The sequence below is a fragment of the Mustela lutreola genome, chromosome 7, assembly GCF_030435805.1.
Source record: "Mustela lutreola isolate mMusLut2 chromosome 7, mMusLut2.pri, whole genome shotgun sequence".
In the NCBI taxonomy this organism is placed as follows: domain Eukaryota; kingdom Metazoa; phylum Chordata; class Mammalia; order Carnivora; family Mustelidae; genus Mustela; species Mustela lutreola.
Window position 1 is genome coordinate 33402337 of NC_081296.1, and position 19378 is coordinate 33421714.

General features: G+C 41.6%; 1 protein-coding gene across 4 annotated transcripts in view; it reads right to left on the reverse strand.

Moving 5' to 3' along the window:
• OCA2 (OCA2 melanosomal transmembrane protein) overlaps window positions 1–19378 on the reverse strand; it is a 455591-nt gene that overhangs the window by 354516 nt on the left and 81697 nt on the right. For all 4 annotated transcript variants that reach the window (XM_059180248.1, XM_059180246.1, XM_059180245.1 and 1 more), the window contains 5 exons: window positions 18377–18434; window positions 16527–16599; window positions 8336–8496; window positions 6466–6548; window positions 5044–5197 (listed from right to left, as the gene is read on the reverse strand). In XM_059180248.1, coding sequence (XP_059036231.1) covers window positions 5044–5197; window positions 6466–6548; window positions 8336–8496; window positions 16527–16599; window positions 18377–18434 — 529 coding nt within the window. The remainder of the gene's footprint in view (window positions 1–5043; window positions 5198–6465; window positions 6549–8335; window positions 8497–16526; window positions 16600–18376; window positions 18435–19378) is intronic.

The window sequence follows — 19378 nt, forward strand, 5'->3', positions numbered from 1 at the left end:
ACTACTGGATATTTACCACAAAGATACAGATGTAGTGATCCAAAGGGACACATGCACCCCAATGTTTATGGCAGCAATGTCCACAACAGCCAAACTATGGAAAGAGCCCAAATGTCCATCGAAAGATAAATGGAGGAAGAAGAAGTGGTGTATATAGCCAATGGAATATTAATTGGCTGTCAAAAAAGAATGAAATCTTGCCATTTGCAATGATGTGGATGGAGCTAGAGGGAATTATGCTAAGCAAAATAAGTCAGAGAAAGACAAGTATGAGATGATTTCACTCACACGTGGAATTTAAGAGACAAAACAGATGCTCTTATGGGAAGGGATGGAAAAGTACAATAAGAGAAAAATAGAGAGAGAAACAAACCATAAGAGACTCTTAACTATAGGGAACATAGTGAGGGTTGTTAGAGGGGAGGTGGGAGGAGAAAGGGGGTAATTAGTTGATGAGCATTAAGGAGGGCACTTGAAGTAGTGAGCACTGGGTGTTAAATGCAACTGATGAATGACTAAATTCTAGCTCTGAAACAAATAATATAGTATATGTTAATTGAATTTTCAAAAATTATTAAAAAGAATCTAAGGGTATCCTTAATGAGCCATATCAATGAATTAATTTTCTGGTTTCTTCTCAACAGTTTGCTTTTTGTTTCTGTCAGTGTAGAAGCCATGTTGAACTGACTTCTCTTCAGGACTTTTATTACCTTTAACATGGCTGCTGAGAGGGAGGGAAAAGTTTTTTCTGAATGGTTATTAATACAGCTATTGACTTGGGATGGGAAAGATGGCAAAGAAGTAGAAGACCCTGTTTCAACCACTCCCCTAAAGTGGAGTGGGATCTATAAAAGAAGAAAGAACCCAAGAGTGACATAGAACAGAAATTTACAGAAACAATCTATAGAAACAAGGACTTCATGGGCAACGTGATGTCAATAAAAACTTATCTTTCAATAACCATTCTCAGTGTGAACGGCCTAAATGCTCCCATAAAACAGCACAGGATTTCAGACTGAATAAAATGACAAGAACTGTCCATGTTCTGTCTACAGGAGACACATTTGGAACCTAAAGCTACATCCAGACTGAAAATTAAGGGATGCAGAAGCATCTTAAATGCCAATGAGCCTCAAAAGAAAGCTGGGGTAGTGATTCTCAAATCAGATAAATTAGATTTTAAGCTAAAAATTGTAGTCAGAGATACAGAAGGACATTACATCATTCTTCAAGGGTCTATCCACCAAGAAGATCTTACGATTATAAGTATTTATGCCTCCAATATGGAAGCAACCACCTATAAAAGCCAACTGTAATCAAAATAGTTATATTGATATGAATACATCAATTATAGGTGATCTTAACACATCACTCTCAATAATAGATCATCCAAGCAGAAAATCAATAAAGAAACAAGAGCTTTGAATGACACTTTGGACCAGATGGACCTCATAGATATATACAACAGAATACTCATTCTTCTCAAGTACACAGGGAACTTTCTCCAGAATAGACCACATACTGGGTCACATATCAGGTCTCAACCAATACCAAAGATTGAGATTATTCCTACATATTCTCTAATTATAATACTTTGAAACTGGAACTCAACCACAAGAGAAAGTTTGAAAGAAATTAAAACACTTGGAACCTAAAGTCCATCATGCTTAAGAATGTTTGGATCAACCAGGAAATCAAAGAAGAACTTCAACAATTCATGGAAACCAATGAGAATGAAGACATTGGTCCAAAACCTATGGGATACAGCAAAGGTGGTCCAAGGGGGAAATACATAGTCATCCAAGCCTCACTCAAAAAAAATGAAAAAGAAAAAACAGAATACACCTTAAAGAACTGGAAAACCAACAACAAATTAAGTCAACCCCACGCACAGGAAGGGAAATAATCAAGATTAGAGTAGAGACCAATGAGTTAGAAACTAGAGATACAGTAGAGCACATCAACGAAACTAGAAGCTGGTTCATTGAAAGAATCAATAAGATCAGTAAACCACTGGCCAAACTAATCCAAAACAAAAGAGAAAGGACCTAAATTAATAAATTATGAATGAAAAGGGAGAGATCACAACTAACACCAAGGAAGTAGAAACAATCATCAGAAATTATTATCAACAGTTATATATTATCAACAGTTAAATTATTATCAACAGCCAATAAGTTAAGAAACCTAAAAGAAATGGATACATTCCTGGAAACCTATAAACTTCCAAGACTGAAACAGGAAGAAACTGACAACCTGAATAGACCAATATCTAGTAACGAGATTGAAGCAGTGATCGAAAATCTCCCAAAAAACAAGAGCCCAGGACCTGAGAGATTCCCTGGGGAATTCTACGAAACATTATTTCTTTAAAAAAGAAATAATGGTTATTCGTCTGAAGCTGTTTCAAAAAAACAGAAAGAGAAGGAAAACTTCCAGACTCCTTTTATGAAGCTAGCATTACCCTGATCCTCAAACCAGGCAAACACCCCATGAAAAAGGAGGATTTCAGACCCATATCCCTGATAAATATGTATGCCAAAATTCTCAACAAGATCCTATCTAATAGGATCCAACAGCACATTAAAAAGATTATCCACCATGACCAGGTGGGATTTATCCATGGGATGCAAGGGTGGTTCAACATTCACAAATCAATCAGTGTGACAAAACAAATCAATAAGAGAAGAGAGAAGAACCACATGGTCCTCTCAATTGACACAGAAAAAGCATTTGAAAAAATACAGCATTTATTCCTGATTAAAACACTTCAAAGTATAGGGATAGAGGGAACATTCCTCAACTTCATCAAATCTATCTATGAAAAACCCACAGCAAATATCACTCTCCATGGGGAAAAGCTAACAACTTTCCCATTGAGATCAGGAACATGACAAGGATTCCCACTCTCCCCACTCTTATTCAAAATAGTACTAGAAATCCTAGCAACAGCAATCAGACAATGAAAAGAAATAAAAGGTATTCAAATTGGCAAAGAAAAAGTCAAACTCTCTCTCTTCGCAGATGACATGATACTTTATATGGAAAAACCCAAAAGACTCCACCCTCAAACTACTAGAATTCATACAGCAATTCAGTAATGTGGCAGGACCCAAAATCAATTCCCTGAAATCAGTTGCTTTCTTATACACTAGCAATGAAAATATGGAAAGTGAAATTAGAGAATCGATTCCATTTACTATAGCACCAAGAACTGTAAGATATCTGGGAATAAATCTAACCAAAGAAATAAAGGATCTGTGCTTGAGGAAATACAGAACACTCATGAAAGAAACTGAAGAAGACACAAAAAGATGGAAAAGCATTCCATGCTAATGGATCAGAAGAATAAATATTATTGAAATGTCTATGCTGCCTAGAGCAATCTATACTTTCAATGCCATCCTGATCAAAATTCCATTTTTGGCATTTTTCAAAGTGTCAGAACAAACAATCCTAAAATTTTTATGGAACCAGAAAAGACCCCAAATTGCTAAGGAAATGTTGACAAAGAAAAACAAAGCTGGGGTATCATGTTGCCTGATTTCAAGCTTTACTACAAAGCTGTGATCATCAAGACAGCATGGTACTGGCACAAATATCCAGTTGAAGAAAGAAAGTCTCTTCAATAAATGCTGCTGGGGAAACTGGACAGCTATGTATAGAAGAATGAAACTCAACCATTCTCTTATACCATACACAAAGATAAACTCAAAATGGATAAAAGACCTCAACGTGAGGGAAGAATTTATCAAAATCCTAGAGGAGAACATAGGCAGTAACCTCTTCGATTTTGGCCACAGCAACTTCTTTCAAGACACATCTCCGGGGCGCCTTGGTGGCTCAGTGGATTAAGCCGCTGCCTTCGGCTCAGGTCATGATCTCAGTGTCCTGGAATCAAGCCCCGCATCGGGCTCTCTACTCAGCAGGGAGCTTGCTTCCCCCACTCTCTCTGCCTGACTCTCTGCCTACTTGTGATCTCTCTATCTGTCAAATAAATAAATAGAATATAAAAAAAAGACACATCTCCAATGGCAAAAGAAATAAAAATGAAAATGAACTTTGGGACTTCATCAAGACCAAAATCTGCAAAGCAAAGAAAACACTCGACAAAACAAAGAGGCGACCCACAGAATGGGAGAACATATTTGCTAATGACACTACAGACAAAGGGCTGATATCCAAGATCTAGAAAGAACTCCTCAAACTCAACACTCAAAACACAGATAATCACATCAAAAAAATGGGCAGAAGACATGAACAGACACTTAAACAAAGAAGACATACAAATGGCTAACAAACACATGAAGAAATGCTCATTATTAGCCATCAGAGAGATTCCAATCAAAACCACATTGAGATCCCACCTTACACCAGTTAGAATGGCCAAAATTAACAAGACAAGAAACAACAAGTGTTGTAGAGGATGTGGAGTAGGAGAACCCTCTTACACTGTTGGTGGGAATGCAAGTTGGTGCAGCTACTTTGGAGTATAGTGTGGAGATTCCTCAAAAAATTAAAAATAGAGTTACCTTATAACCCTGCAATTGCACTACTGGGTATTTACCCCAAAGATACAAATGTAGTGATTCTAATGTTTATAGCATTATTAACTCATTAGCTGAGTTGATAAACATAACAGATAATAATCTCTCCCTCCATGCGGCCTAAGTGGCCTATAATATATACAATCCTCTAAAGCAAATAGGAGGCATTTTAATATGCATTTCAGAGAGATTCAACACTTACACCCTCAGCGTCACACTTCAAGTGAACAGCAGAGTGAGAGTGAGAAAAATCACATACATATTCAGTTTTCTCAGGTAACTTTTGCTGGGGCCTGCTAAAGCCAGTTGCCAAGATTCAGTGAATATTCCAGTACAGATCAATTCCTACCTAGAATGATGGAAATCTTCCTTTTTGGGAAAGATGCCATTGCAGTGTGATTAAGAAGCAGAACTGAGCCCATCCAGAGCACCTGTATGTTGAAAGACACTTACCTGTGAGCACAAATAAATCTTAGAGAGCTGGCATGAAAGTTACCTCAAATATAATCAGCATGTAGACCCCAGCAAGGATGACCACAGCAATGGTCACTTGTGCTTCTATGCTTGCGCGGAGGTACTGATGAGCCATCAACAGAGGAACGGTCTGTGTCTGCTGGAGGGAGGCTCGAATGCTGATAGAAACAGTATCTCTGCAGAATGAAGCAAAGATATTACCACTAGTAAGGCAAACCACACTCTAATGGACAATTAGTGCTTACTTCCTTGGTGTTCTTCCCAATGCAAGTCATCCATGGCCATAACCAGAGCCCAAACTGACCTCACAGTGATTTAGCCCAATGTCTTACCCAGCAGATGAGGAGATCTGACTGCGTATGAGCAGTGTAAGATGCAGGCACAGCCTCCTTATGGCCAGATCCATTTGACATAGGCCCCTCAGCCCTCATCTGGCAGTGTCTGCCTTGTGGCAGGTGCCATTCCAACAACTAACAGGGAGGAAGGAGTTTCAGATTGGTTCTAGCCATTTAATTTTCTATATTCTCATTACACACTGACTGCTTTACCTGCTAACAATAGAATAGCCAATATTCTCACATGTGGGAGATTCAAAAGAGGGTCATGTGCAACTTGAGAACACGTAGACAGGTTGTCCCCAGATGGTGGGGAAAATTTCCAAGAACAAGAAGCATCTAAGTAATCAACAGTATGTGGCATGATGAAACGAAAATACTTTTCTTAAAGTTTAGTCAGTAACTATTCTGAGCTGAACCATGTCCCCAAAATATAGATGTTGACACCCTAACCCTCAAAACTTCAGAATGTGACTGTATTTGGATAGAGAGTCTTTATAGTTAAAATGAGGTAACTAATGTGGTCCCTAATTCAGTACAGCTAGTGTCCTTACAAGAAAGGATTGGGACACACACACACACACACAGAGAGAGAGAGAGAGAAACAAAGAAAGAGAGAGAGAGAGGTCCACAGAAAAACACAGGAAGAAGCAGCCAAGGAGAGAATACTTGAAGAGAAAAATCCTGCTGAATCCTTGAGGAAATAAATTTCTACTGTTTAAGTCATACGTTCTGTGGTATTTGTTATAGCAGGCATAGCAAACTCATAAAGACATAATATAGAGGGGAATTAAAGAAAGAGGAAGAATCCTAAAATTTCCTGGAATTCCCCATTGTGGAGTTTCATAATATTAATGAAATTAAAGCATCAGCTATAAAAGACCATTTGCTTCAAAATGGACCCTGCAATCAATCCTCATTTCTTGACGCTCATGGCTATGATGTCCTCCTACATCCTTCATGTTTGTCGTCTATACAGTTAAAGCATTCCACCCAAACCACATAACTGATCTATTTCTGTCAAAATTGGAGTCCCACGGGTCAAATATTTTAAGTGAAAATGTCCAGAGACCACCTTCTCCCCAAATCCTTGATCACCTGAAACCCACCTGCTCAGTATCTCAAAGGTCCTGCTCACCACCAACCGCTCACTTCTTTTTGGATTTAAAAATACTGTCCAATTCTGAGTGACCTATAAAAGTTGAAATGTAATATCAGAGTAAGTCTTTGAACTTGAACCATCACCTGGGATTGATTCAGTGCTATTCAGTGTAGATGTTAGTTTAGAATAAGAAAAGAAGAAAAAGAAGAACAGCAAGGACTTTGTACACAGCTCCCATATCCCTGACACTAGCAATTCCAAGCTGTGCAGAACTGGAAATTTACACAACATAGGGGCTTTAAGAAAAAAAAAAAAAAAAGAATACAGAAGTACAAATACAGAATTAGTATAAAAAGTACAAAGTTATAGAACTAACTCTGATTTATTATGATAAAAAGATATCACTGCACTTTATATGAGACTTGGGATCTTCTGAGCCCATTGAGGCAATTCATAAGAAATGCATGCTTAGCATTGCTTTCTGCTTGCAAACTGGAGGCAGAAAAGTCTCCATACCCATGTCATAGGAGTCCATGGCAGGTAGGACCCAAGGATGAAGCTTCCTTTGCTGCAAGCAAACCCAACCCACATGTTCCTGTCCTAAGCAGAGCAGTGGAGAAACCAGCAGAACGGGCCAGATATGAGCAGAGAGGGAAGGGCTACCTGGGCTAGCCAAAGGGCCAAGGAAACTTCAACAGGAAGACAGGTGCTTTGCTGCTCACAAATCATAAAGTAAATGAAAATAGGAACTCTGAAATTGGTCAAAGCATAAAAGAGAGTCCATAAGTTCTCTTAAAACACTTCAGTATTTATAATGAGTATATCAGAAAAAATCTATTAATGTTCCTCATGTTTCTGAGCAGGATTTGTGTGTGAGCACTAGAGCAGAGTAGAGCCCCATGGACAGGCAGCTATGTCAGCACGCTGCAAAAAGTCCCATCTTCCTCCACACAAGGCCCATAGAGCAGGCAGATGTGTGCCCACCTTGCCTTTACCAAAAAGGCCTTGCCAGCTGGTTGTACACCGCACATGAGGAAGTAAAGTTTACATCCTAAGACCATAGCCAAGGCAACCGGTTTAGAACACTGGTACTGCACAGACCATCACCCATGAAATGGCACCCTCATTCATAATGAGGTCTTTGCTCTGTGGACTCTGCTTTTCATGGCAGGAAAATGCAAGGGGTACAGTAATCCATCAGATGCTTCATTTTTGATGACATAGTATTGTGCACCAGCAGGATTTCCTTTATTGATTATAATAGGGAAAACCCACAAACTTCACAAACAAGTCACCATGATAATCCTGAGAAGTCATCAAGCCCAGGACATGGGGTACAGGTGAGGATGCACACAGAGGGGCCAGGACTTGTCTAGGCTCTGGGTCATGGTAATAACACCACTGTTGGCTCTCCTTGCCTTCAAAAGACAGGAGCTAAGGGGTTTTGTCTAGGAGATGCTAGGCACAAGAGCCTACCACTTTAGAAACAGAATCTTTGGGAAACTATGCAAGTCTAGCCAGGGGTTTCCAAACCCAAGGGAACTATGATGTTGAAGTACCTACTATACCAAAGGGTAAAGCCCAGGTTTAATGGTGCTTTAACAACAAAAAACTACTTTCAAATATAGAATGTTTCCCCCCAGTAAAATCATCTAAATAAAAAAACTTGCAAACCTGATTTTACTGAAATGGCAAGAGTTTTATAATTGTCTTAAATAAAGGAGAAAAGAGTCAAAGACAAAGCAGAATATAGGACTTGCCTAATAATGGTGCCATTGCCTCATGGCTCCCCATCAAATCCATTCAAAAGGAAACTCAATTTATAAAGCGATGAAATGAGTTTTTACAATTCTTTTCAAGTAACTTATAAGTGTAACCTGCTGTGGCCGCTGCCTCCTGGAGCCTGGAACATCAGCCTGGGTCACCTCCAGCACGACATGTTCTTCTCTCTCGGTATGACTGGGGCCACCAGCCAGCAGGGCCCCTGCCAAATCCACCTGGAGCAATGTGGAGTCCACATGGCTGGAGAGGTTCAAAGCTGAGGCAAAGTCAAGGTGAACCACAAAGCAAGGAAGAGAGGCCTGAAGTCCCCTCACCACCCACACAGTGAGCACCCTCCTTAGAAGGTGCACAGAGAAATACCTATCCAGGCTGTTTCCTCCAACTGTACTGCAGCCCTTGAGCACTCCTTATCTCCTTGTACCTCACCCCTGACATGGAGTTGGTTTTGCAATGTCTGACCGCATGTGTTTCAAATCCTCTGTTTTAACCTCAAAGTGGTATCCCCCAGCCTACCATGATCTCTGCTTCCACTTCTTGCAGCCAGCATAGAACTTCTCCCCAAGTTTTTGGACCCACCGTGAGCTAGTAGACAGGATGGCTGCATGAATGAGCAGATACACTGACCCACATCCATGTCCAAATCTTTAGGTGCCAGGTCTCTAGTTTTAGAATGAGAAATCACAAAGAGAATTGAAAATAAGAATTCCGAAGTCATCTAAATAAGTGACATGCACTGCAGTGAAAGGAGACAAATTTCTTCAAAGCATGTGAAGGGCTCTTGATCAGGGAAAAATTATCAGATAAAGAGGGTTTCCCCCTACAAAATATAATTCCATGGCACTTAAGCCCTGTTATAGTCTTCCCCTTAACACCAACATCCTGCATTTGGTCGTTGCACAAAAGTAGGAGCCTGTGTTACCCAGCCCTTCTTCCTCTGGTCTGGACAAACTCTTGCCTCTGGTTCTGGGGTCATGACATAGACTCTACACAGCAACTAGCCCAGTCATTTTGATCCAGAACCAAAAACTGTTGTAGGCGCAAAAATGAATCTCAAAATAGTCCATGCTTTGTATGAGGTCTCAAAAGTCTTAACAGCACCTCACTGGTTGCAGGAGGATTCAGTAGCCAATTCCTTTACTCTTCCTTAAAAACCTAAAAGAAACAGGCAGTTTATGGAACAGACTTAGGGAAAAGGCAGAACCTCACTGTTGCCAGAGCATACACAAGATTTACTTTGACTATCAAGGGCTAGTGAATGGTTAATCTTTTTTCATTATCTATCTCCTCTAGCAAAATGTACTGGTTTAAAAAACCAATTGTACAAAAGAAATCCTGGTTTAAAAAAAAAAAAAAAAGGGTGTTTTATCAGCACTGTTATCCATATAAGAGCCCAGAATGAGCAGGGGTCCCCAGCACTTTTGTCGGAAAGCCTCTCCACACACTTAGGCTGCTACATGGGTTCCATCAAGGAGAAATGGAAAACAGAAGTCATGCAAGGCAGGATGTACCAAGAGAAGGCCCAAAAAGACAGTGCTGCTTCTGCAAAAATTACTCGTGTACCAGTCTTTCCCCAGGGCAAACACAAGATACAGGGTGGGGAGAAAAATTTCAGTTCAGAAGAGATTCTAGGGACCTTGCAGAAACTCAGGAGATGGAACAGCACCACCTAGAGGCTAATATTGGAAAAGCAGAGGCTTCACCTTCAGATTTAATGAATGTTTGTGGAGCATTTATTGCGTTCCAAAAAATAAATGAATAAAACAAGACCTTTGTCCTGGGGGCCAGGGGGCATCTCATACCCTGTTAGGGAGACAACCATGTAACAAAGCATCCTATGATTAACCAACCAAATGGAGTACATACAAAATCACATAGACACAGGACAACATGTATTTGCATCATTCCTTTTTTCTGTCTTTCTACATGCCCACCACGCACTAGGATTCAAAGCCCACTAGGGTGCGCTGGTGTCAGCTGTGACTTCCAGATTCCAGCAACAGGAACCTCTAACTGAGCCTCACCCTCACAGGCAGCTTCAATCCTGGCTTTCCCCCATGTTGAACTATCTGCCATGTTCCTAACATATAGTCCTCTGCCTTTGCCTCAAATGCCTTCCCCAAATCTGAAGAACTTCTACCATTTTTTGAGTTCTCACTCAAGCTTCCCTCTCCTTAAATCTTCCCTTGTCATCCATGATTCCAGCAGATCCTCTGGCCTTCTCCAGTGTGTTCCTCTGTAGATTGGGCTCATGCCATACTATAATTGTTTTAGACTTTTCTCCCCAAATGGTCTCACTCCTCAAGAGGAATAACTGTACCTTATTCATTTCGTTACTTCTCCAGAAAGTAATGTAGTTCTCACCACATTAGATGCCCCCACTTGTTTCACCAATACCCTGCCAGATGGGGGCATGAAGAAGTCAGAGAGAAAGCGCCTTCTTCTTCTAGCTGCATCAAAGTAGTCTACAGCCTTTACCACTACCTCAATCACAGCCATCTTTCAAGAGCTAACTTGACATGCCTTCCATGAACTTTATTCCCACTGTGTGAGCTCCCTAGACACCATTCCTCTGAGTTCCTACTTAATCATCTTCCTGTTGTACATCTAATGAGTGTGACCATTGACTCTTCTCTGGCTGTCCCAGTGTGACCATTGACTCTTCTCTGGCTGTGCCAGTGTGGGCGGCTGTTTTGGCGGCCTCTGAGTGGTAGGCAGAAAAACAAATGAGCAAAGCACTTCTGAACAGCAGGCAATGTGCTGCTATTGGGCATGGAACAAATCCACAAGAGCCTGAAAAAGGGCCTTCATTTCCACCTAGACTGTAGAGTCCTTTTGGGCTTATGCTTAAGTTTTCTACAGAGCTTGTCTTATGCCAGGTTCAGTTAGCACTGGCCAGAACTCCTCCTGGACCAAACTCAAGTCCTCTGAGCCTTCTTCTTGATTAATGTTCAACCTTGGCCTGGTGAGCCCAGTTTATCAAGAATCCCTTCATTTTTTTTTTTTTTTTTTTTAAGAATGCCTTCACTTTTGAAGAATGCCTTCACTATCCCCAGCCAAGTACCCTTTTGGTAATTTTCCATCATCCCCCTCACCCTTCTGTAGATTTCCTGTTTATTTGAAGTTCAGTTCAGTCTCTTCCCTATTCCCGCAGCCTTTCAAAACCAGACCTGTATCCATTCTTGCCCCAGTCTTGAGTAAAGTCTTCCTTACCTGCTTACCTGATACAATTTTTCTTTGACACAACTTTTGCTTATTTGAATGGAGGTAAGAAAGTGGGTTTCCTTTTGACCCCACTTCTTGATAAAAATGGGAGCAATGTCATCTGATAAAGTATGAAACTTTTAAGATTGATCCATTCACAGAAATAATCTACCTAGTGCTAATATATTTTCTCCAACATTTGGGACCAGATGGATGAAAGACTGCCCTTACTTTCTAGAGTGGTGCTGGCCAATAGAATTTTTTCTGTGGTGATGGAAATGTTTTTATCTGTGCTGTCTGATACAATAGCCACTAATCACATGTGGCTATTAAGCACTTAAAGTGTGGCTGGTGTGAATGAGGAAGTGAAACTTTAATGTTATTTACTTCATTAATACAAACTTAAAGAGCCACAGGTGACTAGTGGCTATCATATTGGATAACATAATTATAAGCTTACTACCTAAGGAGCTTAGGATGTAAGAAAGGAAGAACAGAAGGGAACAAAATCCTTTGTTTTCTTTTTGCACTTTAAAAACCCAGGGCTACTATGAAGACGGCGATGGAAAAACGAACTGTATGTTAAGAGACAAAGAAAAAGATTGGAAGGGAAGGAGGGCGGAAAAGGGGATAGAAGGGAGGAAAAGAGGAAGCCTAATTACCCTGCTTATATATGACCTGGATTGCTGGCCATTATTCACCTCTCTACTGACCTAAGAGACTTGAACAGGTCTCCCCCATAATAAGCACAGAGAACAATTCAGAGACAAAGAACCTCGGGTGTCTGCAATCACAGCCATTTCCTTTCATAAATCTTCTAAAAAAAAAAAAAAAAAAACCCACACTTACTGAGGTGAAAAATCCCGACTATTCCAAAGTAAACATCACAGGGGAAAATGTAGCTTTGTTATTCTCCAGTTAAAGGATAGTGGGGCTTTCTCCAAAAGCACTTCCCACCAAAACACACATCCAGAAGTCAAGAAGGAAGAACTGTAGGGCTCTTCACCCATGAGGACAACAATGAGAACACTGCTACTGGCCTTTCAAAACCAGACCTGAATCCATTCTTGCCCCAGACCTGCACAATAACATCCCTTTGCTGAGAATCACCTTCAAAGGTCCAAACTCTGGTGCACAGGATAGCCTCCCTTGACTCTGTCCCCACCTTCAATACCAGCTGCAATTGGCTCTCTGGGGACATCTTAGGGGCACTTCTGACCTCTGATCTCTCCTTTCACAAACCCCCACAGCACGATCTCAGCCTACGGTCCTGAGAGAGGGTCTGTGAGCTTCCAGAAATGTACAGAAAATCTACTGATACCAATGTACATTTTCTAAGGAGCCCACGGGAAGCTTAAATCAGCCTGAATATTGGTAAATGATTGACAAGAGAGTCTCTCTTTGGCCAAAACTTTAGTTATGTTCCTTTGAACTCTCTTATCTAAGACTAAGTCCTGACTTTGGGGCGTCTGCATTCATCTCTGTGTGGTCCAGTTTTAGCAAGAATCCTGCTAGGTTAATTTGGTCAGAACCTTCATTCTCCATATCTAATCACAGTTAATATCCAATCACATTCTATCCCCCCACATGATGTCTGGTAACTCTGCCTGACTTCAGCAAGAATCCTGTGAAGTCAGTTTGGCCAGGATCTTCTCTTATTCATGATGTTTCCTCTTACTAGTTTTTCACCCACTGCCTCCCCACCCTGCTCCTTGGCTTTAAAATCCCACTTTTTAAAGCTCATTCTCTCTCCCACTGCAAGACTTCACTGCTGTGGTCTCTACAGATATCACTAAGTTCCTGGTGACTTGCCATCTTTAACAAGTGTCACAGAACATTTTTTTTTTCCTCTTCAACAGATCCACAGACATATAAGAACCAATCTGCAGCACCCTACCATCTCACACAGCTCTTGCCATCTCTTCCACTTCTCTTTCTCTCTTTAGCAAAGTACACACACAGCTCAGAGAACAGGAGAGAAACTGCCCAGTTACTCTTGCTGCTGAGAAAAAACATTTGTCTGCCGGCCACTAGGATTGGCTTGGGTTCATTCAAGTTCAGGAAAGAGCATGTGTACTTGAGCTGCTCTAGAGGTAACACTGTGCACAAAGCTGTGGAGGTAGAGTGACACAGTACAGTTCTTGGTGGGTTGAATAGAGGACTCTCATTTGTCATTATCTGAATTTATCCTGGTATTATCCTTACTTGTTATGCTTACTTAGAATTTCTGCAGACTGATAAGCTTCATACAGGAGTAGCTACAGTACACCAGCAACCTACAAATATTTCCCCTTCCCTGTCTGGTTCTCACCAAAGACTGTTTCTGCATAGGATCCCTCCAAGTTCTTGGCTCAGCCTGGACAGTAGGTTATGATCACTTACAGTGAGGTCACATGAACTGAATAAAGGCAGGATCCATCTCCTGGGGACATCATGAAGCCAGGCCTCCACACTGATACTTGCTTTGAGAAGTCCCCAGGGGAAGCTGAGGAAAGCAGGAGGACGTCTTATTGTTTTTAACCCATGAAGATGATATGGAGGTAAGGGATGGGAAATGAAGTTCATATTATTATTATGGAGGTAATAAGATGGGAAATGAAGTTCATTAAAATCACAGCTCTCTCTAGTTCTCTCAGAGGGATACACATCTTCATCTAAAACTGAGAAACAATTTTAAAGTGGTGAAGCATATACCAAGATTTTAGCAAGCTCTCAGATAGACATCAGAGCTACCCTGTCCTGAGAGCAGGTACAGATAAGCACTCTCATTCACTTAAGGGCAGGGATGCACCACGCACTGCCCACCAGAGCCATCTCATGAGCCCACCTGAAGGCCTTGAGTGCCAGGTCTTTCTGGAATGTTGCTGGTACCCTGTGTGTGGAGAGTGGCTCAGCTGAGTGAGAGGATGTCCTAGGAAGACACAGGGGGAACTCCCCCAAAGAACCAGAGGAAATAAAAATATACAAAAGACTACTGATGACTGCAAGGAAAACAACCCAATTTTCTAAAATTTCAGTTCACCCAAGCTTATCAGTTGAAGATACTAAAGCAAATAAAATCTGTGAATGATTTAATTCCTTTTTAAAAGGCGATAATCAGGGGGAAAGTGAATAATCAGAAATACTTGAGCTGGACACAACTGTCTCCTTTTCTTCCTCCTCTTCTACAAGCCTTCTCCTCTACTTGCTTCCTCTTCCTCCTCACTCCTTTCTCTTCCACGTCCTCCTCTCCTTCCTAGCTTGCTTTCCAAAATGCTTCCTCTCCCAGGACTGGGAGTTTTAGGGACTTTCGTGCGTGATTATCCTCATCCAAATATCTATTCAAGAGAAGCTCTGGGCTCTGGACTTTCAGTTTCAGCTGGTATGACTTGAGAGCTAGAAACACACTCCTATTCTCACAACCTGAAAAGGCTGGACAGATGTTAAATTAATGACTTGTTCTGTCAAGAATGAGGTTGCATCATAAACAGCTAACTTGAAATCTAGATTGAGACAGGTAACTGCAGGGAAGAATAAGGCCAAGTGTTTGCTTCCCTGAGACAGGTGCTACTAACACACAGAAAAGCAAGCAAGATTAAATCTGAAAATTTTTTTTAAACTGCTCAACGCCAAGGGTGGGCTAGTGTGATAGTAGAGAGACCTTGGGAGCCACAGAACTGGGATGTCCACATGTCCATTATAATAAGCTTTTGCTCCTGGAACCCGAGCAGGTACTTACAAAGAAGATGGAGAAATTGAGGAGACTCATGAAAAAGCCTTAATTTGCTGGGGAAACATATCAAATCTGGTAGCCTAGGACACAGTGGAACTCCAACACCTGGGAGTGTTGGGGAAGAGGAAAAAGTAGTTCTCCCCTGTGGGAGGAGTAGGAATAATGCACAACCTGGCAGACAGCAGGAGAAGCCAGGCAATTCCAAGTGTCTGGGATGCTGGAGGTTACCATGGCAACCACACACTGCAACACTGTCAACCTCTGACTAGATTTACACAGACCCCCAACCAAAACCCACAGTGCTATGGAATGAATGTTTATGTCGCCCACAATATTCACATGTTGAAGGCTGGCCTCCCAATGTGACTATATTTGGAGATAGGGCCTCTAAGAAAGTAATTAAGGTTCAATGAAGTCATAGGGTGGGGTCCTGATATGAGAGGATTTTGTCCTTATAAGAACAGCCATTAGAGGGGCGCCTGGGTGGCTCAGTGGGTTAAAGCCTCTGCCTTCAGCTCAGGTCATGATCCCAAGGTCCTGGAATCGAGCCCCACATCAGGCTCTCTGCTCAGCGGGGAGCCTGCTTCCGCCTCTCTGCCTGTCAAATAAATAAATAAAATCTTTAAAAAAAAAAAAAAAAAAGAACGGCCATTAGAGAATGCTCTCTCTCCATACATACACACACACAAACACACACACACTGAGGAAAGGCCTTGTGAGGACATGGCAAGAAAGGCAGCCATCTGCAAGTCAAAAAGAGAGTTCTCACCAGAAATCCAACTGGCCAGTACCTTGACTTTGGATGTCCAGCCTCCAGCACTGTAAGCAATGTCTGTTAATCCCCAAGCTGTGGTATTTTGTTATGGCAGTCCGAGCTAACACACTCAATATCTATTATCCTATACAACACATCTAGCTTTTTAGTGACAAGCACAAAAGCAGGAGAAAACACAGTATGAAGAAATCAAGCAATCATCATGCCCAGATGACACAGCCAAGGAAAAGAAGCAATGAACTTAAAAATAGGACAGTAGAAACTACCAACACTGAAATGTGAAAGAAAGTGGGGATGGGGTACAAAACAGAATATGAAAGAGCCCAGGGGAGCCAAGCTGTAACTGGAATGTGCCACTTGGCTATCATCTCCCCAGGGGGAACCTCACCATCAACCACCCAAAATAGTCTCACTAGTGCTCCCCTCCCTTTCTCTTCTGGACTCGTCTTTCATCAAATGTCCTGAAGGAACAAAATAGGCATGGGAAGAGCAGTGATCACCTACACTGGGACCTTCAGCAACAGTTGTAATGGTTCTCTAGTGTCTCTTTGTGAATCTCAGCCATGGGCAACTATCCATCTCAGTATAGACTGGATACAGTAGCTTTGCAGGGGTGACACAGCCAACAACTGCCAGAACTTTCCTTGATCTGGATACAGGCTGAATAAAATCTGTAACAATCAGAAACACTTAATGATAAATTTTTGCCAGGAGAACATTGGGATTTAAATAATTTTGACAAAAGTTAAAAATACAGGAATAATAATGGTATTGACTAATGTATCGAACATTCACCAGCTCACTCTAAACAGTTTTTCTTAGATATTAAGAGATAAAATTCTGATTCATTTTATAATTCTCCACTACAATGGGTCTTGATTACTGATATTTGTTGATTTTAAGGATTAACAACTCAGTCACAAAATTAAATCATCAGAGGAAGGTAAACATGGTTTTCCCATACTGGAGAAAAGGGAATACAACCCATGTGATGGTTAAAGTATATGTTTGTAGAATTTGCAGAGCACCTTATACCTCATCAGAAAGTACACTGATGTAGTTATGACAGATTATAGAAGTTCAAAACAAATTCCTCAAATCACCAAAACTTGAAAAAGGCTGAAGACTAAACACAGAGCAGAGGTCAATCCTCAGGAGATCAGGGACAACCTGGCCCACCCTGACCTTCTCCGTGGAAATCCCAGTGCACCACCTACTGGGCCCTGGTAAGCAGCCAGAGCTTCAGAACCACACAATTGTGTGAACTGGTAACCAAAAAAATAAAAACATGAAGTTTTCAGAGCTCAATGTATTTGTTTCTTTTTTCATGCATAATTTCCTTTCTCTGGGCCACTGCTCCCTTCCCTTGTGGGTTTTTAAAGGGTTGCAGGTATTGACTTCATGAACCACCCTCACTGCTCAAGAGGTAATATTGCTCTTATATTTCACACTGAGAAGAGGAGCCTCTTCTCGTGCATAATCCTGCATGCACACACACAGAGCTCTGATATTCATGTCCACCTAGGCAGATAATGAAAACCAAGTATTCACAACTAAATATAGTCATGTGCAGTTTCCAGTCATTCAGGGTTCAGCATGGCCATAACTTCAGGCTGCCTGCACAGAAACGGCACAGCCACACGTCTTAGAGTCCACAGGGCACAGGCATGAAAACACCACTCACATACCCCATCCTTGCTCACAGTCTCACATGCTGTCAGAGCAGCATGCACCAGCCACTCACTGGAGTCCCCCAACAATGGTGCAGACAAAACTATCTGATGCCAATGCTGTAAATTTGTACACACTCAGCAATAAGGCCCCAATCACAGACACAATCTCAAAATGATCACAGACCACAAATGACCCACATGTCCCACACAGGCATGAAGACACACAAACACACAGCAAGCACAGAGAACCTCACATCCATGCATGCACAGACAGACACACACAGCCAAGCATGTACACACACATTTGTACACAAAAGATATGCACACTTGAGCACAAAGAATCTCACACTCATTCATTTGGCAAAATATTGAGCACCTGAAATGTGATTCCCACTAGGCTACATCAGGATACACACCACACAAATGCTGGCAGTAAGACACATTCTTGGGGCCACCCATGATGCAGGGCATGCCCAAGACAAATAAAGACTTCCATTGCATGTGGTTGAAACAGAATTGGTAAGACGCTTTCAGGTGGAAAGCTAGACCCAAGGATGAAGCTAACTGCCTTCTATAGAGCAAAGCTTCTATTGTATCACAGCAGAGGAGCACTGCTAAGGGGAGGCCTCCCTCAGCAACCCCAGCCCACAATCCCACATGCATTCAGCATCTCCTCCAAAGAAAGGTGTGAGCCCCATACCTTAGGTGCCTTGCTATCTAGCCCAAGGCACCCAGGGGCTCTGCTGACCCAACAGCAGAGCTCTGTAGTACTCACAGAGCACACCACCACAAAGACAAACAGGCTCGCAACTTTCAGCCACCGTACACAGCACCTGCAAGAGAAAAGGAAGGACCCAAGTCACACCAAAGCAGTCCTATTTGTATGTGCCCAGACTGCCAAGTTGATAGACACCTTTCTGAAGCTTTGGATAATATCAATCTCAAAGCACATGTTAGGAATTCTTTCCATAACATGGCATAAAGGAAGACACTGCTGACCTATAAATGTATGGTCTCATGAAAAGCAGCTTGGTACAGGTTACAGAGGAGAGCAAAGTTAACCTAGGGTGTTTGCACATGTTTCTTGCTGTAGATGCTAAAATTCAAACTTGGTGGCTCTTCACTGGCATTTTGAAAGCTGAATTTCCTGGAAACAAGCCTTATATGGGTTCTCAGATTCATATTTTCAGTTGTATCCCCCTAACTTTTCTGGAAAGTGAGAAAATAGATTTGATCATAGATGATGGCAGATGAGTGAGAGATAGATAGATAGAAGATAGATAGAGATTATGATTATATATAAATATAACATATATAAAAACACTGATGGAAATATAATCAAACAATTCAAAAAAGAAATCGGGGTGCTGTCACTGATTGTACTAGCAGTTTTTTAAGAATTACTTCAGAGATAATTTAACAAGCAGTCTGTGTTCTTGGCACATTCTGCAGTCTCCTGATGGTGTCCTGACCCATTGACCATCTCACTTTTCTTAACTGCAGCTCTCAGAGCCCAGGTAAATCTGAGTCTAGCCAAACCTTTGCAGTCTTTCCAGTCCCACTCTGCTCATATCACCTCCTCAGATCCACGGATCCCACCTTCTAATGACACTATCATTGCCCAGCCCCAGGGTGTGCTCTACCACTGGCCGCCCCTCAAGAGTGGGCATTTGGTGTCTGTGCTCTGTTCCTGTATGTGGAAAGGTGCTGGCCCACAGCCTGTGCTTGTGTAGAATGTAGAAGGTCTATGTTAGGACATCTTTTTCAGTATCTTTCT